Source organism: Candoia aspera, chromosome 1 (assembly GCF_035149785.1).
Source record: "Candoia aspera isolate rCanAsp1 chromosome 1, rCanAsp1.hap2, whole genome shotgun sequence".
NCBI lineage: Eukaryota > Metazoa > Chordata > Lepidosauria > Squamata > Boidae > Candoia > Candoia aspera.
This window is the reverse complement of record NC_086153.1, coordinates 128,375,550-128,403,477: the sequence shown is the minus strand read 5'-3', so window position 1 is coordinate 128,403,477 and position 27,928 is coordinate 128,375,550. Positions and strand designations below refer to the sequence as shown.

Below are 27,928 nucleotides of genomic sequence, written 5' to 3'. Positions count from 1 at the left end.
TCACAGCTTAGCACACCATCCCTCAGAAGACACAGCTTCTCTGGTCGCTCTCCTCTCTTCCACTTGTGGAAATCCTCAGACAAACGTTGTTAGCCTCTTTTGGGGAGGGAAACTGTTCTTTAAAATCTGGCGAAGGTCTCTTTGAATTATTTAACTCTGGTTCCATAAGATGCCAGGTAGTCTTCACACGTGTAGCTGTTGCTACACCACCACACCTCAAGGTTCCTTACTCACTATGACGAAAGAGCCAAATCAGAGTATTTATTTTACTATGCTGACATTTATATAAAAGTGCAGTTAAAAGCACACTTATGGGAAATAAGTCGTGTGTGTGTGTATGAGTAAACATTCTCAGGAATGTGCTGCAAAAGACATGGGACCCTTTAAGATGCTAACACTATTCCTTTGCAACAATTCATAGTCTCTGTGCATTGACACATACAGGTCTGTCTATGTGCAAAGCACGATCCAGAAATACTCCATTGCTGAGACCTGGTTTGGAGTCCCCCTTCCTCCTCAGTGTGTATCCATCTGAATACAGCTCCCACCTTCCATTTAAGTTCTTTTCCAGTTATTGCATTGGTAGCATTATGAAGAACTTTCTCCACTTTCTTTCAGTCAACGCTGACAGAATGGCTTTCCTGTTCTCTTAAATGATTTTAACTGGATTGAAGGATGGATGTGGGGAGGAGTGGCAATTAGAAACAGGCTTTTTGTATAGTTTTGGTTTTAAATGTATTTTAAGTGTGCATCCCTTTTGCACTAGGTGCTTGTTGGGCAACCACAAAACGGAATAGACTGTAAGACTGAAGTCTTCAAACTGCTGGTTTAAACCCTGATGGTATGTGAGGCTTTAAAAGGTGTGGGCTCTTTAGTTTTGGGATAAGTTAGGAAGGCAAAGATACTTAACTTCTCTGTCGTTGCTCCTTCCCTCTGGAACAGCATTCCCCTGAACATATGTATAGTGCCCACTCTCCTGGGGTTCCTAGGCCTGGGGGTAGTGTGTTTGTAAAGACTCTGTCATGTTTTTTATTGTTATGGTTGCCTTTTAGTCTGACTGTAAGTTTTGTTGTCATGTTTTTAACTGTTTTAACTGCTTATTTTGATGTTGTAAACTGCCCAGAAGCTTTTGGAATGGGAGGCCATAAGAAATTTAAACAACAACAACAAATACCTACTAGAATATAGTTTGAAATAAATACAAGCTTGTTGCTTTTTATATCATGCAGGAACTAGTGAATCTCAATCATCAAAGTTATAAAATGAACTAATTGCAAAATGTGCCACTTACTACTCTTAATAAGAGCTTCTTTTTAGAGTTTGAAAAACTTTTTTTTTTTTTTTACTAAACTGATGGTTTCCTTCTGTTTCTTTTGATTCTTTTTAATAGCTCCAGTTAAAGGAGGTATTGAGCAAAAAACCTGCAATTCTAGCTTTCTGTAAGCATACTGTAAATAACAGACTGCTATGGTAATTTACTAAGAGTAAAACTCCCTTTCTGCCAAATGCTTGATAACATAGAGTCATTTTTTTACTTTTAAATTCTTCTGCTTGTAAAACTTCAAACAGTTATGACTACTCAAAGCATCAATATTTCATCCTTCATAGTAACTGAAATCACACACACTATGCACACTCTTTCAGTTGTAAACCGTCTGCTTTTTTATTGTTTGTTTTCACTATTCAGTTTGACAAAGGATATGCTTACAGCATCCGGCATAACTATGGAAAAGAAGGCAAGAGAACGGATTATACTCCATTTAGCTGCATGAAAATTATCCTGTCCATTCTCCCAGGCCAAGGGGATTATCATGGTGAGTGCTTCTTCCTAACACACTTGTAATGCACGGTCACCCAGCAGCTTTGGAAGCCAACGGATAGGCAGGCCGTATTACCAGCAGAAGTTCATTTTGTGGCTTAAGTCGGCCTTCACTGTCAAGTGGAGTGTGCTGTTCCTCTTCTGACAATTTGTCTTATTACAGAACTAGGTCAGGCAAAAGAGGTTTATTCAGTCACTGCTCCACTGAACCTTGCAGCATTTCTTCTCTTGCTTGTTTTCACCCCCACAACGTTTCAAAGCAACAAGTTCCTCAGTACTTTTTCTTTGCCAGGAAACTCTCAAATAGCTATAAATCATTTGGATTTTTTTTTCCAAAAACCAGATACTCTCTGGAATCGTATGTGATGTGGTAAATCTAATGATTCTCTCTAGAATGAAACAGGGAGTACTGTAATACATTTCCACAAATTGCATAAAATCACGTTTTCTTCCAGATGTTTAGTTTTTCCTTTTAAGATTCTACTTTTCCTTTGGCAATGGGAAGTCACTGGCCAATTACAGTGAATTGTTTACTTTCTCCTTTCTTTCTCCCTAGTCAGTTAAGTCCAATACCCTAAAGTATAGATCTCCTATGCAAAAGGGCCTAGATAATTGTATTTAGAGGAAGCTATAAGGGACGCGGTGGCGCTGCGGGTTAAACCGCTGAGCTGCTGAGCTTGCTGATCGGAAGGTCGGCAGTTCAAATCTGCGTGACGGGGTGAGCTCCCGTTGCTAGTCCCAGCTCCTGCCAACCTAGCAGTTCGAAAACATGCAAATGTGAGTAGATTAATAGGTACCGCTTCGGCGGGCAGGTAACGGCATTCTGTGTAGTCATGCCGGCCACATGACCATGGAAGTGCCTACAGACAAACGCTGGCTCTTCGGCTTCGAAACGGAGATGAGCACTGCCCCCTAGAGTCGGACACGACTGGACTTAATGTCAAGGGAAACCTTTACCTTATATAGATAAGTATATATATATTTTCTTTTGTAAAGGGGGTAAATAACAGTTCCCTAGTTCTATCCTAATTTTTGTCTATGTTCCTCAGTGTCATTCAGGCTTGAATGCAGAATTAGAATACCACTAAGACTGTTTAGGATATATATTTATAGTATTAAAGAGACAGAGAGCCAGTTGGTGGCCTTGGGCCAGTCACTCTCTCTTAGCCCTAGGAAGCAGGCAAGGGCAAGCGACTTCAGAAAAACCTTGCCAAGAAAACTTCAGGGACTGTCCAGGCAGTTACCAGGAGTTAACAATATTAAAGTGATATGGTACTTTCCTCCATATTTGAAAGTAGTGTACAACCAATGGTGTTTGCTGATTTCACTAGCAATAATCTAAATTTGATTATAATATGTATGACACTTAAGGTGTGATACTTGAATTTTAAGTCAGTATGGACAATCCCAGTGAAATAAATGAAATAGAACACTGCCGGGTACCAAAACAGTTTAATTATTGTTAGCTAGTACTCTATGTTAACATGTTTTTCTTTCCACTAGGTAAAAGTACACATATTTTGAATTATTTGTAAACTATTGCAGCTTCTTCAGGTGATATAGTTACTTTTTTATGTGTATAACTTTTCATACCCGTTGCAACCTTGGCCTACTGAAATATATACTTTGAGCTTGGAGAATAGCCTTCCCCAACCTGATGCATTCCAGAGAGGCCAGGACTACTCCCAAATATCTGTGCCAGCATGTTGGTTGAGAATTGTGTCAGGTTGTAGGCCCAAGATTGCTATAGAACCACAAATACCCAAGTTGAACAGATCTTGTTGAAAAATTTGCACACAGCGATAGTTATTTTTCTGTTATTTATAATCTGGTAAATAATAAATAAGCATTGCTTTGCTAGATTCTCAGGTTCTTTGCTATGCAAATTTTGAGTAAATAACTTTGTGGGTATGTTCACCTGTTCCCCCCCCCTTTTTTTTTCTTTCTGTTAGGGTGCCCATTCCGCCACAGTGACCCAGAGCTGCTGAAGCAGAAACTTCAGTCATATAAAATACCTCCTTCTGGAATCAGTCAGGTAGGGAACCTTTTCTTCTGATACTTTGGTAATGTGGCATCAGATTTTTCTTTTCAGATTTATGTAATAACGATGGACAGTATGTGACAATGAATGCAAACTATCTCTTATATCAGAGCATACAGCTTGTTATGAAGTTCTCACCTACTTGGACAGATGTGTGCAAGCTTTTGCAGGCACCATTGGTGGGCTCTATTGTTGCCTTCTAATACTTCCTTCCCTGTCAGCACCTGTAAAACTGCAGACAAGAACCATAGAAGTAGTCATCAAGTAATATTTGTGATGCTTTTAACATTTAAATGGAAAGGTAGGGTATAATTTAGGCTGTGTGTGTATGTATACAGACATACATGCAAACCTGCCATATTTTAAAAATAAATACATTATTTTTTTAAAAGTTTCTGATTCTGAATTTGAAAGAAATTAACTAAATTTTGAGAAACTGTAGTCTGTCATTCTAAAGTTCATCACAGTCTAGTGATGGTACTAAATCTGGTCACCTCAGAAAATCTTTCATTTAGGATAATCATTGAGACATCTTGCCTCTCATAAATTGAAACTGATTACACACACACATACTTTTTCTGTTGTTTTTTCCCCCCCTTCCCCTCAGTCCAGGAAGAAGGAGCAGCAGTTTTCTTTCTCCTGATGCCTTGCTTTTTAATCTAAAAAAATCTTACCTCATGAGTGGCTAATATTATTTTTTAAAAAAAATACAAATAGCAACTGAAATGAAAAGCAAAACACTGTGGACCAAATAAATTCTCAAGTGGAGCTGGATGTAGGCAAGATGAAGAGTTGTGTAACTGTTCACTTCTGTCTTACTGTAGGCCAAGCCTTAGCCATCTTGGCTGGTACTGAGTTAGAGGAGGTCCTTTTTAGATTCCTTCTACCATTTTAAAACTTTATTGTGTCAGACTATTTGGAATGAAAAAAGAAAAATTACATGCAGAAACTGAATGAAGAAAATGATATTACATCAACATTTGTCCCCACTCCGAAGAAGGAAAAAAGGCTGGCAATGTATCTTGTGTACAAAATAATAGCAAGAATATTGACCAGATGGCTTAAAAGTACATTTCCTTATCTATTGTCAAAAATAACTTTACTTCTTATGTAGACAGGTAGTACACAAGCCATTGCTGCAAGTCATGAATAGGGTTATGTTCCATTATTGCATAATAATTATTTTAGTAATTCCATATTCACAAAACACCCATAGTTTTTGATGTCTTGCAATTCCAGACTGCTGGAGATACAACTAAACAAAACATATACATCCATAACCAGCAATTATCTATCTAAAGTTAATAACCCTGTGGATTGTAGCCTGAAAAGTAGCAATAATAAGAAAAGTCCATACCATATAAGTGAATATTCAGATTTCTGAATTGCATCTCTAGCATCCGGACAATTTCATCCAATCTTTATTGAGGTGTCCAGTACACATGCAATATAATGTGTGTTGATTAAACTCATTTCAAGATAAAAAAGAAATAATGTCACATGCTTGCAGGCAAACCTTCACTAGTTTACAAAAACAGAACAATGAAGCTCATTATTCCAGTATTCAATATGTAGTTAATGTCTATTTCATAATCTTCTTTCTTTTCCCTGTAAGAGTGGACTGCTTGTTCAGAAGCCTCTATGGTTTTCTTCAAAGCTTCTTATAACTGGAATTTCAAAGGTGTCAGTGGCATTGGGGCCAAACAGCAAATGCTTAAATTGCATAAACTATCAAGAAGCACTCTTAGCTAAACCAAACTTTGTTTAAAGTTCTGTAATGGTTTTCAAAACATTTATTTTCAAATTAAGTTGCTTCACAATAATAATGTTGTCAGATATCAGATTTACCCCCAACAGCATTTAACAGCATTTTAAAACTGGGATTATCTTGTAATCTAATGTTTTTCATAGGGAAAAGGATCAAAACTGTTTCTGTGACCTGATGATTTTCCTTATATATCTTAAAGTATTAGATGAGAAGATTAAAGGTGATCCCCAAATAAACAAGTAAGATTTTAGTAATCCACACAGGATTTTAATAGGTTCACATAATACATTTCAAGATGGATCTGAGGAGGAGCTTAAGACTGAAGTACTTTATTCCAGTCAATAAATAAAGCTGAAATAAAGGCCCAATGATAAATCTGGAAGTGTGGAAAATTAAATCTATTATATCTTCTTACATATATGTCCAAATTATGGAAAAGTTCATATTTAGCAATTGCGAATTCTTACTAGGAATCTTTACACTGAGATAACCAAAGGCATTAGAACACAACCTAACATTCTGATGACTATACCTGTCAAGAAGGCAGTTCTAAAAATGTTGCTAAGAAAACTTCATGTGGTCACCAGGAGTCAAGAAAACTTTTTATTTGTTTATTTGTTTGCTTATTTATTTAAATTTATTGGTCAAGTAGTAACCATGCAGTCACCAGGAGTTAAGACTGACTCAAGGGCACCCCTCTTCCCCCCACCTCTGTCCTCGATGGCATCATCCTATCAATTAAATTAGACTAGACTAGACTAAACTAAACTACGCCCTCCAGACACCCTCTTACGTCATGGCAAGTTCAACTTCTACGAAGGCTCTTCCATTAAATGGGGTCAGGAGAGAAACACCTCCTGGCCTCAAGACCCTTGATTTCATGGAAGAGAGGGATCACCAGCAGTTTCTCCCAGGATTTACATCTCAGATGAATTAACTCTGGTTACAGAGGACTATAATACAGAGGACTTCAGTGAAATAAGGGATAGGGAACTATCTGAAGAAGATTAAGTATATATGTTCAATAGAATAAACAGTAAAAACACAGTACACTTTAATAGTGCCAAGGATAAGATTTTATTAAGGCCCATTGCCATCTTGAATTTTATACTCTATACTTTCATACTTATATATTTGTATTCATCCATATTTATATTTATATCAATTTTATACTGTATTGTTTTTATTGATTGTTATTTTATGGTCTGTAAGCCGCCCAGAGTCATGCATGAGATGGGTGGCAGAGAAATTTAATAAATAAATAAATAAATACATAAATACATACATACATACATAATAGTGATTAAATGGAAAACGAGAAACAGGAATTCTCCACTTTCATACATTTAATTGTAGTTATAATTCCTTGAAGAGTAAGGTAAAGTGATTTGCTCCAGTGATAGCTATGGTAATTTCATTTTCTGTTAAAAAAATATGTGTCTCTCAACTTTACCATCTATATCATAAACAGAAGACAAACTGTTTCATTGCTTAATTTGTTTTAAGTCTAAAAGCAAGCCAATCACTAAACTACTCGCACTTTCCCAGAATTGTTACCTGGTACAATGTAATAAAAATTACGTTTCAACAGCATGAAACTTGTTACAATCATATTTAGCAGGGGCCAAAGTTCTGTATTGTTCAGGAAATAGATGAAATGGATAATATACAAAATAAAGGCGGTACATAAATCTAATAAATAAATAAATGTAATGAAAACAAGGCCATAGAAAAGAATTCTATTATCTCTGTTCCATTTCCTTAATGAAACCATTATCATTTAGCAAAGATATATTTACATGTCATTATTATCAGAGTAGGTTATTAACTTCAGAGGAGCATGAAGTTATGTCTAATAACATTATTTAAGTTTAAATACCATGAAGTGAGATTTTAGGAGATAATCTAAAAGCATGGTGGGATGTTAAAGACAGGAAAGTATATTCGTATTTGGAAGGCTGATCAGAATGTCAAATATACACCAGGTTAAATTTGAATATATTCTGAAAAACATATTATGAATATATTTTGAGTGGGAGAGTCTTATGATGTAAAAAGGTTCTAAAATGTGATTCAAATCCCCATCAAGAATTTATGATCCACTGACTTAGCACAGAGGATGATTAAAACAGTTACTATGAATCCTGAAGAGTCTATAATTGGACCATATTAATTCAATAATACTAAATGTCAATCGCTCAGTTTATTGATGAGTACTAAATAAACAACCCTCTTTTCCTGATACTATTTCTTCAAACATCAGTTTGGAAAATCCGTTAATCCAAAATTGCAACACCTCTTGCCTGCCCCTTGCTTACTTTTCTCACAACAGCTTAGTTTCTCCTGCTAAGCTTTTGGTGAAAGATCTTAATCCTTTGCTTTTGCTTACTTCGAGACTTTTATTTTTCTAAAATTCATTCTTTAAATTTACATAACACTTACCCAAGTGTAGAAGTAGACTGCAGTCGCTTAACATCACATTACAAAAAACCCCTGCTGTTACAATTACAGTGCATTCGGAAAGTATTCAGACACCCTTCACTTTTTTCAGTTTTGTTATGTTGCAGCCTGATACTACAATCGTTCAAATTCATTTTTTTTCTCATTAATCTACACTCAGTACCCCATAATGACAAAGTGAAAACAGAATTTTAGAAATGTCTGTAAATTTATTAAAAAGGAAACACTGAAATATCACATGTACGTAAGTATTCAGACCCTTTGCAACAACACTTGAAATTTAGCTCAGGTGCCTCCCATTTCTCTTGATTGTTGCTGAGCTGTTTCTACACCTTGATTGGAGTCCACTTGTGGTAAATTAAATTGATTGGACATGATTTGGAAAGGCACACACCTCTCTATAGAAGGCCTCACAGCTGACAATGCATAGTGTACCAGAGCAAAAGCCATGAGGTCAGAGGAACTGCCTGCAGAGCTCAGAGACAGGATTATTGCAAGGCATAGATCTGGGGAAGGCTATAAAAAAATTTCTGCTGCACTGCCAAGAGCACAGTGGCCTCCATAATTCTCAAATGGAAGAAGTTTGGCATAACCAGGACTCTTCCAAGAGCTGGTCGTCCGGCCAAACTGAGCAATCGGGGGAGAAGAGTAAGAGAGGTGACCAAGAACCCAGTGGTCACTCTGATTGAGCTCCAGAGATCCTGTGTGGAGATGGGACAAAGTTCCAGAAGGACAACCATCACTGCAGCCCTCCACCGATCTGGGTCTTATGGCAGTGTGGCTAGATGGAAGCCTCTCCTCGGTGCAAAACACATGAAAGCCTGCTTGGAGTTTGCAAAAAAGCACCTGAAGGACTCTCAGACTGTGAGGAACAAGATTCTCTAGTCTGATGAAACCAAGATTGAACTGTTTGGCCTCAATTCTAAATGTTATGTCTGGAGGACAACAGGCACCACTCATCACCTGCCCAATATCGTCCCAACAGTGAAGCATGGTGGTGGCAGCATCATGCTGTGGGGGTGTTTTTCAGCAGCTGGGACTGGGAGACGGGTCAGGCTTGAGGGAAAGCTGAATGGAGCAAAGTACAGAGATATCCGCAATGAAAACCTGTTCCACAGCGCTCAGGACCTCAAACTGGGCCGAAGGTTCACCTTCCAGCATGACAATGATCCTAAGCCCACAGCCAAAAGAACACAGGAATGGCTTAGGGAGAACTCTGGGAATGTCCTAGAGTGGCCCAGTCAGAGCCCTGATGTGAACCCTATTGAACATCTCTGGAGAGGCCTGAAAATGGCTGTCCACCGACGGTCCCCATCCAACCTGACTGAGCTTGAGAGGATTTGCAAAGAAGAATGGCAGAAAATCCCCCAATCCAGGTGTGCAAAGCTTGTTGTGTCATACCAAAAAAGACTCGAGGCTGTAATTGCTGCCAAAGGTGCTTCAACAAAGTACTGAGTAAAGGGTCTGAATACTTTCGTACATGTGATATTTCAGTTTTTCCTTTTTAATAAATTTATAGACATTTCTAAAATTCTGTTTTCACTTTGTCATTATGGGGTACTGAGTGTAGATTAATGAGAAAAAAATGAATTTGAACGATTGTAGTATCAGGCTGTAACATAACAGAATTGAAAAAAATGAAGGGGGTCTGAATACTTTCCGAATGCACTGTAAGTACTAATAGAAACAAAGAACAAGAAGAAAAAAGATGAGAAGCAGGCTCCGAATCTTCTATCATCAGGATTATTGCAGAGCTCTCTATGTACTTTAATAAGCTCATTATTAATAGTAATAACAATTAGTGGTAGTAATTATTATTAATAGAAAGAGAAGAAAAATGCATTCTGTGTTAAAGAGCCTGTTAAAATATGTACCTTCAGTAAAGGAGGGGAAAAACGAGAGCGAGCGAGAGAGAGAGAGCGCTAATCACAGCTGTAAAAGGAACAACAGTTTATCATCTCCTGTTAACAAAGGTCAGCTTCATAGAGCAAACAAATACCTGCTCATAAAAGCATGCAGTGTTGGTTTCCTTTGTCCTCCAATTAGTTCAACAATATTTTTGTTGAATTAATCATAATTTTAGATCTATACAAAAGGTAACATTACAGATGCAAAGATGGTCTTCCAGGAATTAGTACACTACTGAACATTCAAGTTGTTTATTTAATGCTTCCTATGATCTTACCATCAAATTTTGTGCATTTGAACATAAATATTTTTATAACTATATTATATATTCTAATATTAGTGAGGATTCATAAGCCCTAAAAGTTTAACTGATGATACTATCACTCTGGACTTTTTAGTAGATGATGTTAATGTTGGACCTCCTCAAATAACAAATTAATTGATCCACCTTCCACCCAGGTTTCTTCCATAAAAGAATTGCTATGCCATGAAATCTTTATCTTTTTAAAAAATTCCTGACGTCTGAAGTTTATGTCTTCAAAATCAATCGCTCTCTCTTTCTCCCTCTCTCTCTCCAGAATAATTGGAATAAAACCCTTGAGTATGATACTTCTTTCATCTCTATGTACATAATTTATCCATTTGTTCTCTAGTTTTCAGAAATGTTTGCCATAGACATGATAATGCAAGGTCTGTCTTAGCAGAAAGGAATTTAGTCACTTCATTCCTAACACTTTACAATTCCCTGTAAAGAACTAGAGAGGAATGACTAGCAAAACAAAACAATAAAAAAAAATGTTCCTGTTTTTCATGCAATATCCTTTATTTTTATTCCTTATATGGAAATAGAAAATCATTTATTCTCTGATACACTTTGCATGCTTTCCATTCAATAACATAAGAGGACTCTGAGCTCTCATTAAAGTATTTTTAAAGTTTGATAGCTATTTGCTCTTCAGCAAAGGATCATTACCTTGTCGTGGTGCTGGAGCTTGAGCACCTCAATGATGCCATGAGCTAAACCGTGAAGGGCCACCCAAGACGGGAAGGTCATGACAGAGAGGTCAGACTAAATGTGATCCCTGGGGAAGGTAATGGCAACCCACCCCAGTATTCTTCCCATGAAAACTAAATGGATCAGTACAACCAGAGATATGTCGGTATACCATCGGAAGATGAGACCCCCAGGTCGGAAGATGGTCAAAATGCTCTGGGGAGGAACAGAGGATGAGTTCAGCAAGCCCCAGACGTGATGATGCAGCTAGCTCAAGGCCGAAAGGACAGCTAGCGGCCGATGGTGCTGGTGGTGAACGGCGAATCCGATGTTCTAAGGATCAACACATCATTGGAACCTGGAATGTAAGATCTATGAGCCAGGGCAAATTGGATGTGGTTATTGGTGAGATGTCAAGATTAAAGATAGACATTCTGGGCGTCAGTGAACTGAAATGGACTGGAATGGGCCACTTCACATCAAATGACCACCAGATCTACTACTGTGGACAAGAGGACCACAGAAGAAATGGAGTAGTCTTCATAATTAATAGTAAGGTGGTTAAAGCAGTGCTTGGATACAATCCAAAAAACGACAGAATGATCTCAATTTGAATTCAGGGCAAGCCATCTAACATCACAGTGATCCAAATATACGCCCCAACCACAGATGCTGAAGAAGCTAAAGTAGAGCAGTTCTATGAGGATCTGCAGCACCTACTGGACAATACGCCTAAAAGAGATGTTATTTTCATCACAGGAGACTGGAATGCTAAGGTGGGCAGTCAAATGACACCTGGAATTACAGGTAAGCATGGCCTGGGAGAACAAAATGAAGCAGGACATAGGCTGATAGAATTTTGCCAAGACAACTCACTCTGCATAACAAACACTCTCTTCAAACAACCTAAGAGACGGCTTTATACATGGACTTCACCAAATGGACAACACCGAAATCACATTGACTACATCCTTTGCAGCCAAAAGTGGCGGACATCTATACAGTTGGTAAAAACAAGACCTGGAGCTGACTGTAGTTCAGATCATGAACTTCTTCTTGCACGATTTAGGATCAGACTAAAGAGATTAGGGAAGACCCACAGATCAGCTAGATATGAGCTCACTAATACTCCTAAGGAATATGCAGTGAAGGTGAAGAATAGATTTAAGGGACTGGACTTAGTAGATAGGGTCCCAGAAGAACTCTGGACAGAAGTTCGCAACATTGTCCAGGAGGCGGCAACAAAATACATCCCAAAGAAAGAGAAAACCAAGAAGGTAAAATGGCTGTCTGCTGAGACACTAGAAGTAGCCCAAGAAAGAAGGAAAGCAAAAGGCAACAGTGACAGGGGGAGATATGCCCAATTAAATGCAAAATTCCAGAGGTTAGCCAGAAGAGATAAGGAATTATTTTTAAACAAGCAATGCGCGGAAGTGGAAGAAGACAATAGAATAGGAAGGACAAGAGACCTTTTCCAGAAAATTAGAAACATCGGAGGTAAATTCCAGGCAAAAATGGATATGATCAAAAACAAAGATGGCAAGGACCTAACAGAAGAAGAAGAGATCAAGAAAAGGTGGCAAGAATATACAGAAGACCTGTATAGGAAGGATAACAATATCGGGGATAGCTTTGACGGTGTGGTCAGTGAGCTAGAGCCAGACATCCTGAAGAGTGAGGTTGAATGGGCCTTAAGAAGCATTGCTAATAACAAGGCAGCAGGAGACGACACATCCCAGCTGAACTGTTCAAAATCTTGCGAGATGATGCTGTCAAGGTAATGCATGCTATATGCCAGCAAATTTGGAAAACACAAGAATGGCCATCAGATTGGAAAAAATCAACTTATATCCCCATACCAAAAAAGGGAAACACTAAAGAATGTTCAAACTATCGAACAGTGGCACTCATTTCACATGCCAGTAAGGTAATGCTCAAGATCCTGCAAGGTAGACTTCAGCAATTCATGGAGGGAGAATTGCCAGATGTACAAGCTGGGTTTAGAAAAGGCAGAGGAACTAGGGACCAAATTGCCAATATCTGATGGATAATGGAAAAAGCCAGGGAGTTTCAGAAAAACATCTATTTCTGTTTTATTGACTATTCTAAAGCCTTTGACTGTGTGGACCATAACAAATTGTGGGAAGTTCTTAGTGGTATGGGGATCCCAAGTCATCTTGTCTGCCTCCTGAGAAATCTGTATAACGACCAAGTAGCAACAGTAAGAACAGACCACGGAACAACGGACTGGTTTAAGATTGGGAAAGGAGTACGGCAGGGCTGTATACTCTCACCCTACCTATTCAACTTGTAGGCAGAACACATCATGCAACATGCTGGGCTTGAGGAACCCAAGGCTGGAGTTAAAATTGCTGGAAGAAACATTAACGATCTCAGATATGCAGATGATACCACTTTGTTGGCTGAAAGTGAAGAGGAACTGAGGAGCCTTATGATGAAGGTGAAAGAATAAAGTGCAAAAGCTGGCTTGCAGCAAACCTCAAAAAACCCAAGATTATGGCAACCAGCTTGATTGATAACTGGCAAATAGAGGGAGAAAATGTAGAAGCAGGGAAAAACTTTGTATTCCTAGGTGCAAAGATTACTGCAGATGCTGACTGCAGTCAGGAAATCAGAAGACGCTTAATCCTTGGGAGAAGAGCAATGACAAATCTCAATAAAATAGTTAAGAGCAGAGACATCACACTGACAACAAAGGTCCACATAGTTAAAGCAATGGTGTTCCCCGTAGTAACATATGGCTGTGAGAGCTGGACCATAAGGAAGGCTGAGAGAAGGAAGATAGATGCTTTTGAACTGTGGTGTTGGAGGAAAATTCTGAGTGCCTTGGACTGCAAGAAGATCCAACCAGTCCATCCTCCAGGAAATAAAGCCAGACTGCTCACTTGAGGGAATGATATTAAAGGCAAAACTGAAATACTTTGGCCACATAATGAGAAGACAGGACACCCTGGAGAAGATGCTGATGCTGCGGAGAGTGGAAGGCAAAAGGAAGAGGGGCCGACCAAGGGCAAGGTGGATGGGTGATATTCTAGAGGTGACGGACTTGTCCCTGGGGGAGCTGGGGGTGTTGACCACCAACAGGAAGCTCTGGCGTGGGCTGGTCCATGAAGTCATGAAGAGTCGAAAGCGAGTAAACAAATCAACAAGCTATTTGCTGTTGAAAATTATAGTCCTTTAACCAGGAAACATCCAAATGCCATGTGTCTTTTACTTCAGAAGGATTCCCTAGTTGCAAAGAAATGAAATTGGGGCATGATCAGATGTTGCAATTGTACATGTATGACAGTCTATTGCAGTGTTTCTCAATCTTGGCAACTTTAAGATGTGTGGACTTCAACTCCCAGGATTCCCCAGCCAGCATTGTATTTGAAGCAAAGATGAAGATTTTTTTTAAATTAAAATGAGAGCAATCTTCATAGACAGAAGGAAATACAATGTTTTTCAGATGGGTTTGCTAAAACGAAACCAACCATATACAGTACATAGAAGCCTTCAGTGCTAACTGAACTGAAGACTGGTTTTTTACCGTCCTATAGATGAAAAACTTATGTCTCAAATTAAACCAAGAACACCATTCAGTTCCCTACCCATTATCACAAAGCTATAGTCAGTGAAGTCAGCGTTACCCCAGCACCCAAAGCTAATTCAGTTTGCTAAAACTGGGAGCAAAATGGCTCAGTGTTTTGGTTTTATTCAAAAGTAAGGGTGCAAAGGAGAGCAAGAGACCTCTGGGGGGCCTCTAGCTCACATTTCTACCCCCTAACTTCCAGGCCATTTTGAGGGGCTGGTTTTGTTACGTTTTGTGTGTATGTTTCTGGGGTTTTAAGAGTGGGAATGAGAATAATAAGCTTCCATTCCCACCCAGTTTTGTTTGGTCAAATGGGCCAATGGGCCATTTCAGGTGGGATATTTTGTTTCATGTTTGAAACAAGACACATTTCCTGTTTCTTGCAATGCCCTACTATCAACATGTACTTGAAGTACATGCAGCCAATCTTTCAGCCCTTTAAATTTACCCATCGTATTTTAATTTGTTTAATGTAAGACATTATATTTTCACATTCTTCATTGTGGAATGTAGGAGAAAATGCAGTTTGTTTTGCATTAGATCTGTATTCTACCTTCCCTCCAGGAACTCAAAATGGCTTTTACAATACCTCTCTGTTTCTTCCCACAATCCGACTTCAAGATCCTGTGAGAGAGGATGGGTTAGAGATACTGACTAAAAGTACCCAGTGAGCTTCCATGACTGAAGGTGGACTCGGATCTACATTATCCCAGTCTAGCGCCTTCATCTCTATCCCATAGGTCAAAGCATTCTTCTCAGTTTTTGATTTTCTTCCTTTTGAAGTAACCAAGGCATGCTATTAGAGGTTTCCAAGTAGGCCAATAAAAACAAAGTTTACTCATGCTAATAAAGGAGATTTGCAGATACCTAGATGAAAGCAAAGTAGAAGGCAATAGAAACAGGGATAGCCAAAGCTGACTAAACATACTGTATATCTTTACCAGAAGATTCATACACCTAATAATCTCTATGATATATTTATCCTGTATAAAAATAAAAACTATTTTAAAGTATGTGAGTGACCTATTTGTCTACGTATGACAATGTTTATTGTCATCAAATGATAGAAAAGCATATCTGCATGAAATTTTCATATTAATAGTCTCTCACAGGCAGTTTTTTTCCTTTTGCTTCTCATGCTAGAGTTGTTGCTCCTCCTCTTCCTTGTAAATAAAGAATCACATAGAAAGAAGAAAAAATGGGTATTGATATCCAAAAGAAAAAAAAAATATGATTAGGTAACTTCATGCTAGAGTTCTCAGTGATGGACAATTTGCTTGATAAGTGCTGTACTGGAATTTCTTATCAGAAGCTAGGATCCATCAAAATATACAGTGGTAGCTAAGTATTAAAAGTGGTAATTTATAAGGGAATGTTTTATGGTAATAGATTAAATAATTTAAAATATTGGTCCATGTTTAGTTTTTAGAATGATCCATCATTATGGTGACTGGCAAAGTACCATAGCTGTCAGTGAAATAATTACATTACATAAACATAGGAAAGCTTCACATTCCTTTTCCAACTAAATTCTATTCAGGTAGCCTTGTTTTAAGAAAAACGTTTGGCTGCAACATTAGAACACTTTTTATTTTAATATTTAAAATTTAAAAGTGACTCTGGTGGTTTAAATACATTTAAATGTTTAATATTTTAAAAACTACCGGTATGATGTATAGAATTGCTTTGATATTCCTCACAAAAAAGCAACACTGAATTACTTCTCTGCTACTGTTGCTGAAGATAACTGAAAATGCCTTGTTAGATCAAGTTGTCAGTGAACAGAATTTTGTGAGAATTCTGGTAGCATATATACTGCATGCTACGGTACAGGAGGCATTTGGTGTATTGTAACTTACACAAATTTAATGCACACGTTCACAGGCTCTTCTTCCCAGCATTCTACTCAGGGTCGGAATATGAAGGAGCAAAATTGCAAAGGTGATAGTTATTGGGGGATAGAGTTCACAGAGGTAGTTCGACTGCTTCCTTAGTATATTGGTTAAAAATATGGATGGGTTCTCATCAGAAGGCCTTAGGTGGTCTCTTAAAACTGGCCAATGTTTCTGCACACATTTTACCCTATACTCAGAGACTTAATGTTTACACTGATTTCAAGTATTCCATTGAGTCTGTGATCTTGAGTCTGTGAACTGACTTGGTTGTGGGAAGCTGGCAAGAAGTTGCCTCGCCTAACAGCTGTGGGATTTGGTTAACAGCAACTGGGACTGCAGGGATTGCTGCGGTAAGCAGTGTGGTTGCACTTTGTGGCCGCATCACTTAGCAACAGAAATTCTGGTCCCAATTTCTGTTGTAAGTTGAGGACTACCTGTATAGCATGTGCCTGGGGTCATTCCTGTTCAAATCATTGAGACAATAACAAGCTATGAAGCAATGGGGCTTGCTTAAATTCCTAGCCCAAATGCCTGTGAGAACCTTCTGGTCTTTCATGAGAGTTAAAGACCAACAGTGTTGGGGCCATCCAAATAACCTGCCCTTGTGCCATGTAGGATTTTATAAGTAACAAACATCACTTTGAATTGAACCTCGAAGCTCCAAAGAGCCATTGCAGCTCACGAAGCAGAGGTGTTACATGGGCATAACATGGAATAGCCAAAACTGCCGTGCTCCTGCGTTCTGGAACAGGTGAAGCTTCCAAATGCGCTTCAGGGGCAGCCCCATCTAGACTGCATTATGTTAATCCAACCAGGAAGTGACTAAGACATAATTACTGTGAGTAGGGCTTCCTGATCCAGAAACATTTACTACTGGCACAAGATAAACCTGTGCAAAGGCCCTCCTAACCATGACTGCTAGGAACTGTAAGTCCAGGAAGACCTTCAAATGTATTTGTATGTAGTCCACTGGAGTTGGGTGGCTAATAAATTTAGATGATGATGATGAGTACATTTAGAGGCCAGCCTACTCCAGATGACTCTGAGTGACTTGTATTATAAAATGAAATATGATAAAAACAGAAATGAAAATAATGAAATTGCATGGCAACTTTGGGGGAGTGCTGCCCCATTCAGAGATAAAGATGGAAAGTCTCTGGATCTGAATGGCCTCGAAACCCACAGCCACTCAGTTTTGTCAGTGTTGAGCTGAAGCCTGTTCTTCTCCATCCATGCCCCCATAGTCTCCAGACACTGGGGGAAAATATTGATGGCATCACTTGGTCGACCCAGGAAAGACATGTATAAATGGATATTGTCATGAGTACAGATCGTGAGCAGGAGGGGGCCCCTGTCCAGAGGGGAAAACACACGTGTAGTTTAGAGGTTTTGAACTGTCCTTCAAAGAAACTCAGAGCAGACCCGCCTTGAGTTTTGGGGTTTATCTGTCTGGGTTTCCCCCGCTTCTTCAGTTTGGTAGGATTTTCTGTCTACTATAGCAGTTAATAAACACTAGAGACTAAATTCTTGTCTCAGCGTGGTTTTTTGCTTAAGTCAGGACAGATATCATCATCGGCATACTGATGATACCTTGCCCTCTGCTGACAGATGGCCTCCCCCAGTGGCTTCACGCAGATGTTGAATCGGAGTGGGAAAAGAGTAAAGTCCTGAGGAAGCCCGGAAAACAGGGGCCTCGGGCTCAATCTTTTTTCCCCTACCAAGACTGACTGGAAGTGGTCCTATAATATGGTGCTTCCCACTCCCAAACCCCTGAGCCAGTCCAGAAGGTTACCATGATTGAAGGTATTGAAGGCTGCTAAATGAGAAAGGAAGGCTAGGATGGACAAACTACCCCCATACTAAGCCCACCCAAGTAATTGACAAGTGCAGTCAATGCTGCCTCAGTGCTTTAACCAGATCTGATTCTCAATTTAAAGGGGTCCAGATAATCTCCAGAGCTCTTTAGCAATGGCAATCCCAGGCAGTCCTGGTTGCCATTGTAACCCTAAGACCCATGGGTTGTTACGCAGGAACAGGTGGGAGTCCCAGGTAAGGAGATGGGGGATGTGGGGAAGGGCCTGGGAGGGCCAACACAGGCTGTGCATGAGTCGGAGGCTGGGGAGGGCTTGCGCAGGCTATGCGTGAGTTTCAGGAGGGTCTGAGAGGGCCAGTGTAGGCTGTGTGCGAGTCATTGGAAGGCCTGGGAGGGCTGGTGCAGGCTGCATGTGAGTGGGGGGAGGGCCTGTGGAGGCTGCATGCAGGTGGGGGAGTGCTGCAGGTGGGAGAAAAAGTGGGTGGAAGTAACTGGAGTGACTTGCAACCTTCCCTGCTGGCTTCCTCATTGACTTTGCTTGTGGGAAGCTGGCAGGGAAGGTCACAAATGGCAATCATGTGACTGCAGCTCCCTGTGATGTTGTAATCACAAGCCAGGGCCCAAGTGCCTGGATTACAATCATGTGACTGTGGGGGTTCTGTGATGGCTAGAGCTTCAAGGACCATTTTTTCAGCACTACCGTAACTTAGAACAGTTACTGAACGAATGGACGTAAGCTGAGGACTAGCCGTATTGTGCTAATTGATTTCATGTACAAGAATAATTTCATATCTTATTTTGATCACATCATTTGCAGTGGCTACATGATGAAAAAGATTGAGAGAATGTACTAGATTGTTGTTTCTTATTAACAGTTGAACAAATGTTGATTCTTCTCTGCAGTATAGAATAATATGGTTATTTATCATAATGGACAGAAGTTCTAACATTTTGTGGCATTTCCTCTAATTACCTTATGTAATTAGATACCATCACTTTTGGGGGAGATGGGCGGCAACAAAATTTGAAAAATAAACAAACAAATAAATAAATAAATGAAGGCAGAAATGCATTGTTTTTGTTTGGTTTCTTTCTAGCTGAAAAATTAGGATTTTTAAAAATAAAATGAAATTCCCCAAAGGTATAAATAGAGGTATTCCTATAATTTTCAGTGTTGGATGTTAGAAATAAAATGCCCAGAGAATGAAGATGGTGGCTTTGGCTAAGCAAAGAAATGAATGTCTTTGTAAAACCCTTAAAGAACAAGCAGCGTTACATTGGGGTGGTGAGATACTGACCTGGAACTACAAAAATGTCTCTAAATATGTTACAGTTGCTGCACTTCAATCACATTTTAAGTCACCTTTCAAATAAAAATGAAGGTTAGAAGTAGATAAAATGCAGCAAGCCTTTATTGAAAGATTGAGACTTTAGAAATAAAAGTAACTGTTTCATTTGAAAAATGCTACAAACTGACCTTGAGTAAATGAATAGATCAGTGATTGTAAAGGTAAAGGAAGTTAACTGTGCTAAGCTTGTATGTAGCAGAATAGCCCATCATCTGATTTCATTGATAGGACCCAGAGAAGAGTGGGCCATAAACTTGTCCAATAAAGCTTTCCTGCCTCATAGACCCACCTTCATACCTATTGCCTGCCCAAAGCAGTTCCTCAGGTCAGAGCATTTTCAGAAACAGGTAGTAGAGTGCTTCTGCAAGTGGAAGTGTGTTTCCTCCTGCACTGATTATCTTTTGGGTCCAAATCAGTATATCTATTCTTCTGGAATGCCACATGAATATAATACATGCACACAGAACCTACTGTTGGGGAAGGAAACTGGTATGTCCTGGTTGTGGTGTGTTGAAGAGATTTGATGGGAGGGACTGAGAGGAACTGAGTTTGCCATTCCAGGAGAAGAGAGATTGTCAACTTGGGGGCAGTCCTAGCTACTGCCTAGTTAGCTCATTCCTGGGTCATGCTGGTAAGATCATTGGTGATCTTAGACTCAGGTTTTTGATGGTAAATGCCAGGTTGTGTTTGTAATAAGACTTCTGGTGGATGAGCATGCAAATCTGAAGTGCTGGGTGACAGTGTGATGTTACTCTCTCAAAGATTCACACTGCTGTGTTTTGGGACCTTCATCAGCCTTGACACCAGGGCTGGTGAAGTGGTGTTAATCTTTAAAGACACTTGACCTGTGATCAGGACTTCCAAAAGATTACCTTTGAAAACTATTTGGAAGCTTCAGCAAGACCAGAATGTAGCAGCCTGGATGTTGGCAGGTATGTGCCAGCGTTAGCACATGCCCTCAGTTCTCTGGGCTCTGCACTGGCTTCCTTTCTGCTTTGATATGTAACTGAACGTGCTGTTTTGGTCTTTAGTGCCCTAATGATTGACACTGAGGTACCTTCAGGACCATCTTCTCTATCCAGCTTTGACTCACCTGACATATAGTTCCCAATAGAATTTGCTAGTACTGTACTTCCCTGCTTTAGTGGTGTAAGGAGAATGGAAACCTGCAGTCACTGTTTTTCTATTGCTGTGCCAATGCTTTGTATTACCCTTCAGTCTGAACTTCAATCACTCCCCACCTTATCAAGCTTTAGAAAATCATTAAAGCAGAATTATTTAAGATGGCCCTTGAATTATGAATGCTGCTAACTATTCATTGTTTGTATTTTCTGGATTATATTTTATGACCATGGATATTTTATTGGAATTGTTGACTGTAACTTTCCAAGAGTCTGTTGATTGTGGCAAGCAGGGGAATACACATACATCCCCACAGCATATGTATACATACTGCTAGAATGCTATATAAGCGTAACATGAATGCAGCAAAAATGAGGATTTATGAGGAAAGGAAATTTTAGTAAGTACAGGTAGACCTTGCTTACCGACTGCCTCATGCATGACTGTTAGAAGTCACAACGGTGCTGCAAAAATTATTTTGTGACCAAGGTGCACATTTATGACCTTTGCAGCATCCTTCAGTCACATGATAGCCATTACAGTCAAAATGCATTGTCCTATGCCTGACTCATTTTTTTCTCCCCCCCCCCCCGAGTGGAGAGGTTGGAGAGGAAGGATTACAAGAGAGTAAGCAGGCATTCAATGGGGAATACACCAGCTGCTTGTGTAACACACTCAGGGCTGCTGGTGCCAGTGCATTCCTTTCGATGTGCATTTCCCTTTGTGTGCCTGCTTACTCTCTTGTCCTTTCCTCACCAATTAATGTAAATACAAACATTAATTCCCTTCTTGCTAATTATCCTTGTGCTGGGGTGAGCATTCCAAAGGGCAGGGGAGTGGGGAAAAAGGAAAGCTGAAGTAAAATCATAAGCACAGTTGTGATCACATGATTTCCCACTTAGTAACTGCTTCGCTTAACAACTGAGTTGCCGGTCCCAATCGTGGTCACTAAATGAGGACTGCCTGTATCTTTTTCTTACCTTTTCTTAACCAGGATCTTGCCCAAACCTCTTCTGTATAGTTGTGAAAGATACAGGATTCTTGGCTTACTATGCTGGTTGTATTTGTTCCAGAAGCCAAGTGTCATGTATCCCATTTCAATGTTCTGTTAACATTGTAACGTTTCACATGTCAAGTTCTTTCCCGTGTTCCTTCACCCTCCAGGCTTTTTCCATTCCTCCGCCCTCCGTTGTTTGGAAGCCTTGGAATGTGTGTTTGGGTTTGCGCTCCTGTTCAAGGTTACTTTCCCAGGCGCGTGTAACGGTTCCTAGCACCTGGGAGGGGGTGCGCACTGACGGGTGATTGGGGCGGGACTGGCTCACAGGCAAAGCTTTTAAGTTTGTATTTGGCGTGCTTTTGCTCATTCTCAGCTTTCTCTGTATTTGCATACTATTCCTTTAATAAATCAGTTATCTTTAAGCCCGAGCTTGTGAGACTGAGTATTTGGGATTAGGCAACCATTACATAAAGCTGAGAATCATTTCAATCATCTTCCGCTAGCCCCATCCAAACATTGGATAAGAGGGAGCGCTAGCGATGACCGACCAACAGCTTCGCACGAGTGAAGGGAGCGAGGAAGAGCAGGAGGCGGCAAGGACCTGGCCTGTTCTAACTTCGAGAGCGCAAAGAGCAGCACGTCGGGAGATGCGGGAAGTCCAATTAGATGAGTTGCTGCTATCCATGCAGGAGAGCCTCAGAAGTGAACACAAAACCATAGTGGAAAGGGCAATGGGGAGGGGGTCCCCACAACTATCCTGGGAGTCCGAAATCCCCTTGTCACCGAGGGTGGTGGTAACCAACCAACCTATGGAAGAGCCGGTCACTCCTGCTCGTATAAAAGCAATCGAGGACAAAATGAATCTGATAGTGACAATCCTTAAGGATCTCCCCAAGGGTGCAGAGCCAACTCAGGAAGATTGGGAGGAAGAGCCGTCACAGCTGGCTTACCCAAGACACAGCACCCTGCCACCCAGGGGAAGAAGCAAGACTCGAGCGTCCCGCCAGTTGGGGGGGCGAGAGGCAAGACTGCCCAGGGATCGGCCACCCCTGGGGGCTCGGCGTACCTTGACATTTACGGAGCCGCCACAACCAGCTGAGCCGGTAAGAAACTTCCCACCGTTTGGGGTGAAGTTTGATGGGGATCCCACTACACTCTCCTTCTTTATCACTAATGCTAAGCATTATATGGAGGATTGGGGCCGAAGCTTTCGTTCAGAGCATGGCAAAATCAATTTTATTGCCAACAAACTGAGAGGGAGGGCAGCTGATTGGTATGTGCAACTGTGCCAAACCGAGGCAACAGAGTTAGAGGACTTTGATGACTTTTTGTGGGCACTTAAACAGCACTTCGAAGACCCTTTAGCCCAAGAGACAGCAAAAAACGCCCTGAGGAAACTCTATCAAGGGTCCCTCTCCGTTGCCAATTATGCGCTTGAATTGAAAGCTTTATCTGGGAAGGTGGAAGATTGGTCTGAGCCAACTTTAATCGAAATGTTCAAGCAAGGGCTAGAACCAGAAATCCTCCGTTGGGCACTAGGAAGAGACGACCCTAAAACGCTATACGGATGGATTCAGTTAGCGGGCAGCGCAGAAAATGCCCTGCAGACCTATGCCCATACTAAAGAGCTTAGACAATCCCGAATTGCCAGAGGAGCGCGCACGACTGGACTTACCAGCCGCCCCAAACCAAAAACCTGGGAAGAGGAAAGGGAACGACGGTTTTCCAAAGGTCAATGCCTGAGATGTGGAAAAGAAGGGCATCACGCCACTTCGTGCCCTAGACGCCGTCCAGAAGAACGACAGGCGAAACCTCCATTGAAGTCGCCTGCCCCGCCGCGGAAAATGAAAGCTGCCATCGCGGAACTAGATCCACCAGACTTCCCATTCGGGGAAGAGGAAGAGGAATTGCAATTCGAACAGCCAGCGGGAAAAGGCTACCACCTGCCCTGAAGGGCGCCCTGGGGCAGGTGGAAGAAACCGGGCGTGACCACAATTCAGTGAGTGGGAATTTCCCTACACTGACTGTAAAAGTTAAACTAGGATCAAAAACCAAAACTGTGGAAGTTTGGGCCATGCTCGACTCGGGCTGCTCCCGTTCCCTTATGCACCCTGATGTCGTAGCGGCTCTGGAACTGCCCACGTTCCCTTTGCCAAGACCTATGATCTTCACCCAATTGGATGGAACTATGGCAGGGGGGAAAGCAGTCACTCATTCCACAGGACTGGTTGCCTTACAAATGGGTTCCCATCGGGAAAAACTACCATTTGTGGTAGCTCCAATGGGGGGCCCTCTGGTTATTTTAGGTATGCCCTGGTTTGTACAACAAAATCCTTTCATCAACTGGCTACATAGAACTGTTACCTTTGCGGATGGATTTTACAAAGTACCCGAAAAAGATCTTCTAGACGACATGGAGGGTGGAGGGGTAGCGCACACCACTGTACAAATGCTTCAACCTCTTGAGGGACTACCCAGTCAATATCAGGATCTAGCTGATGTGTTTGGGGAAAAGGAAGCAGATCGCTTGCCACCCCACCGAAAAACAGACTGTGCCATTGAATTCTTACCTAATGTAAAGTTACCTCACCCAAAAATATACCCCATGTCTCCCAAAGAGCTCACCACGCTAAGGGAGTTCATTGACAAAAACCTGGCTAGGGGTTTCATTGAACCTGCTAACTCCCCGGTAGGGGCTCCTGTCCTATTCAGACCAAAAAAGGATGGATCATTGAGGCTTTGTACCGATTTTCGCGGGCTCAATGCGGTCTCAATATTAAATAAATATCCTTTGCCCCTGATCAAAGATATGTTATCACATCTGGCCAGAGGCAAAATCTTCTCAAAACTGGATTTGAGAGAAGCCTATTTTCGTATTCGCATAAGGGAAGGGGATGAGTGGAAAACGGCGTTTAATTGTCCTCTCGGAACGTTTCAATACAAAGTCTTACCCTTTGGTTTGTCGGGGGCGCCTGGGGTTTTTATGCAACTAATCAATGAGGTCTTGCATGACCACCTATTTAAGGGAGTATTGGTGTATTTAGATGATGTATTGATTTATACGGAAACCATGTCAGAACATATTCAATTAGTGCGTCAGGTGCTGGCTAAATTGAAAAAAGCAGAGTTGTATGCTAAACTGTCTAAATGTGCCTTCCATCAATCACAAATTGATTATCTGGGATATAGAATTTCCGCTAAGGGCATTGAAATGGACCCTGCTAAAGTAGAAGCTATTGTGGCATGGGAGCCTCCCCGTACCAGGAGACAATTACAAAGTTTCCTTGGATTCGCCAATTTCTATTGGGCATTTGCCCAAAATTTTGCTGAAATCGCCCTCCCCCTCACTGAACTGTTGAAAACCAAAGCGCAGGGGGATACGCGACGTTCAAAAAACCCAGGAGCGCTCCTTAAATGGACTCCGACCTGTCAACAGGCGTTCGAAGCGCTCAAACAAATCTTCACCACTGAGCCAATTTTACAGCATCCAGACCCCTCCAAACCATTCGTTGTACAAGTGGATGCTTCTGATTTCTCAATCGGAGCACTCTTGCTGCAATCTGACCACTCTGGGACCTTAAAACCCTGTGCTTACCTCTCATGCAAATTCACCGAAACAGAGAGGCGATGGCATGTTTGGGAGAAAGAGGCTTTTGCTGTAAAAACTGCTTTAGAAACTTGGCGACACTTATTGGAAGGGACTTCCAACCCTTTTGAAGTCTGGACTGACCATAAGAACCCGGAGGCTCTAAGCACCAGTCGTAAACTCAGCCCCAAACAGCTTCGCTGGGCTGAGTTTTTCAGCCGCTTTGACTTCACCCTTAAATTCATACCAGGCAAGAAAAACTTTTTAACTGATGCGCTCTCCCGCCGACCCCAAGATGCTGGCCCAGGGCCAATGGTCCAAGGTACCGTCTGGACCGAAAAACAATTAAGTTTGGCAGCGGTGACGCGCAGTCAGACGCGAGCGCATCAAACGCAAACTCCAGCCTCCCAGCCGCTCGCCGCGCTTGCCAATTCCATCGGATTTGCAACAACAGTTGCTCCTCCACCTTAAAACTGACACTTGGTTACAAACAAATCAAAACATTGTAACTTTCACCGACGGTTTTGCCTGGCGCAACGGTCGTCTCTATGTGCCTGATGCTTTGCGAAAGACAATCCTCCAGCGCTGCCACGATGACAAGCTGGCTGGGCATTTTGGATATTTAAAAACACTTCACCTCGTTCGGCGGCAATTCTGGTGGCCAACGTTGCTTAAAGACCTTAAAGCCTATGTCACATCATGCCCTGTTTGTGCAGCAACAAAGCGCAAAACAGGCAAACCTCAGGGTCTCCTTCAACCCGTCGCCACCCCATCTGTCCCCTGGCAGGACATATCCATGGACTTTATCGTTGATCTACCCCCCAGTCAACGAAAAACCGTCATTTGGGTGGTCAAAGATTTTTTCTCGAAACAAGCCCATTTCATTCCATGCGCTTCTATCCCCACCGCGCAACAGCTGGCACGCCTCTTCCTCGTTCACATGTACCGCCTTCACGGTATCCCCGCCCGTTTGGTGAGTGACAGGGGCACACAATTTACCTCACAATTTTGGCGGGCATTTTTAAAACTTCTAGGCACCAAGCAAGCCCTCTCCACCGCGTGGCATCCGGAGACGGACGGCTCTACAGAGGCGGTCAACTCTACTTTGGAACAATATCTGAGAGCTTTTGTCAACTACCAACAAGACAACTGGGTCGACTTACTCCCTTTTGCAGAAGTCGCTTATAACAATGCCATTCATCAGAGCACTGGCCAAGTTCCCTTTAAAACTGTCTTTGGCCGAGACTTCGTTCCTATTCCTGAACTTCCCCATCCACAACCCCTGCCAGCCTCACTCACTGACTGGGCTGACTCTCTCAAACACTCATGGCTCAACATTCAACAAGCTCTCCTCCATTCCCAGGCCACTTACAAACGCCATGCTGATGCAAAGCGCTCGCCTGAACCTGCTTTTACTGTTGGGGATAAAGTCTACTTATCAACCAAATTTATCAAGTCACCACAACCTTCCAAGAAACTTGGCCCTAAGTTTGTGGGTCCTTTTCCTATTGTGGCACAAATTAACCCTGTTACTTTTAAACTTGCTTTGCCTCACAACCTCAAACGTTTACATCCTGTTTTCCATTGTAGTTTACTCAAGCCCTACCTGCCGTCGGACCGCTGGCATCCCCAACCCGTTCTACCACCTCCTCTCATGATTGATAACCAGCAACACTTCGAGGTGACAGATGTCGTGGACTCTCGCCGCCAGCGCTCCACTTTGCAGTACCTCGTTCGTTGGAAACATTTCCCTCATCCTGAATGGGTCGCTGCCCCTGACGTACACTCCCCTCGTCTGGTGGCACACTTTCACTCTGCCTACCCTGACAAACCAGCTCCATAGCATTGTTTTGGGGGGGGGCGATATGTCATGTATCCCATTTCAATGTTCTGTTAACATTGTAACGTTTCACATGTCAAGTTCTTTCCCGTGTTCCTTCGCCCTCCAGGCTTTTTCCATTCCTCCGCCCTCCGTTGTTTGGAAGCCTTGGAATGTGTGTTTGGGTTTGCGCTCCTGTTCAAGGTTACTTTCCCAGGCGCGTGTAACGGTTCCTAGCACCTGGGAGGGGGTGCGCACTGACGGGTGATTGGGGCGGGACTGGCTCACAGGCAAAGCTTTTAAGTTTGTATTTGGCGCGCTTTTGCTCATTCTCAGCTTTCTCTGTATTTGCATACTATTCCTTTAATAAATCAGTTATCTTTAAGCCCGAGCTTGTGAGACTGAGTATTTGGGATTAGGCAACCATTACACCAAGGCAACGTGGGGATTAAAGGAAAATTGGTCCGCATGGTTTTTAACTTAGCTACCAAGTGGAAACTAAGTTTGCTCTCAGATAGACAACAGCTTTGTACAAGAGTGACTGCACACAGTGATTGAATAAAAGTGTGATCCAGAAAGTGCTTCTTGGAATACTGTTTTCACAGGTCACTTGCCAAGTCTTTTAGCTGACTGCACGAGGAGTTCCTTCTACTCTGTAGCTTAAATATCCTCATACTTTGTAGGATTCCCAGGTTCATTGCTGCAGGTTCAACAAAGTTGGACCCTTTAAAGCAAAATTACCCATATTTTTCTACGTGGACCTTA

The 27,928-nt window shown here is 41.5% G+C and overlaps 1 protein-coding gene across 1 annotated transcript in view; it reads left to right on the top strand.

Annotated features, from left to right (window-relative positions):
- Nucleotides 1-27,928, top strand: part of PRIM2 (DNA primase subunit 2) — a 138,090-nt gene that overhangs the window by 98,009 nt on the left and 12,153 nt on the right. The window contains exons 10-11 of the mRNA XM_063291132.1: nt 1,688-1,814; nt 3,772-3,854. Of these exons, the coding sequence (XP_063147202.1) occupies nt 1,688-1,814; nt 3,772-3,854 (210 nt within the window). The remainder of the gene's footprint in view (nt 1-1,687; nt 1,815-3,771; nt 3,855-27,928) is intronic.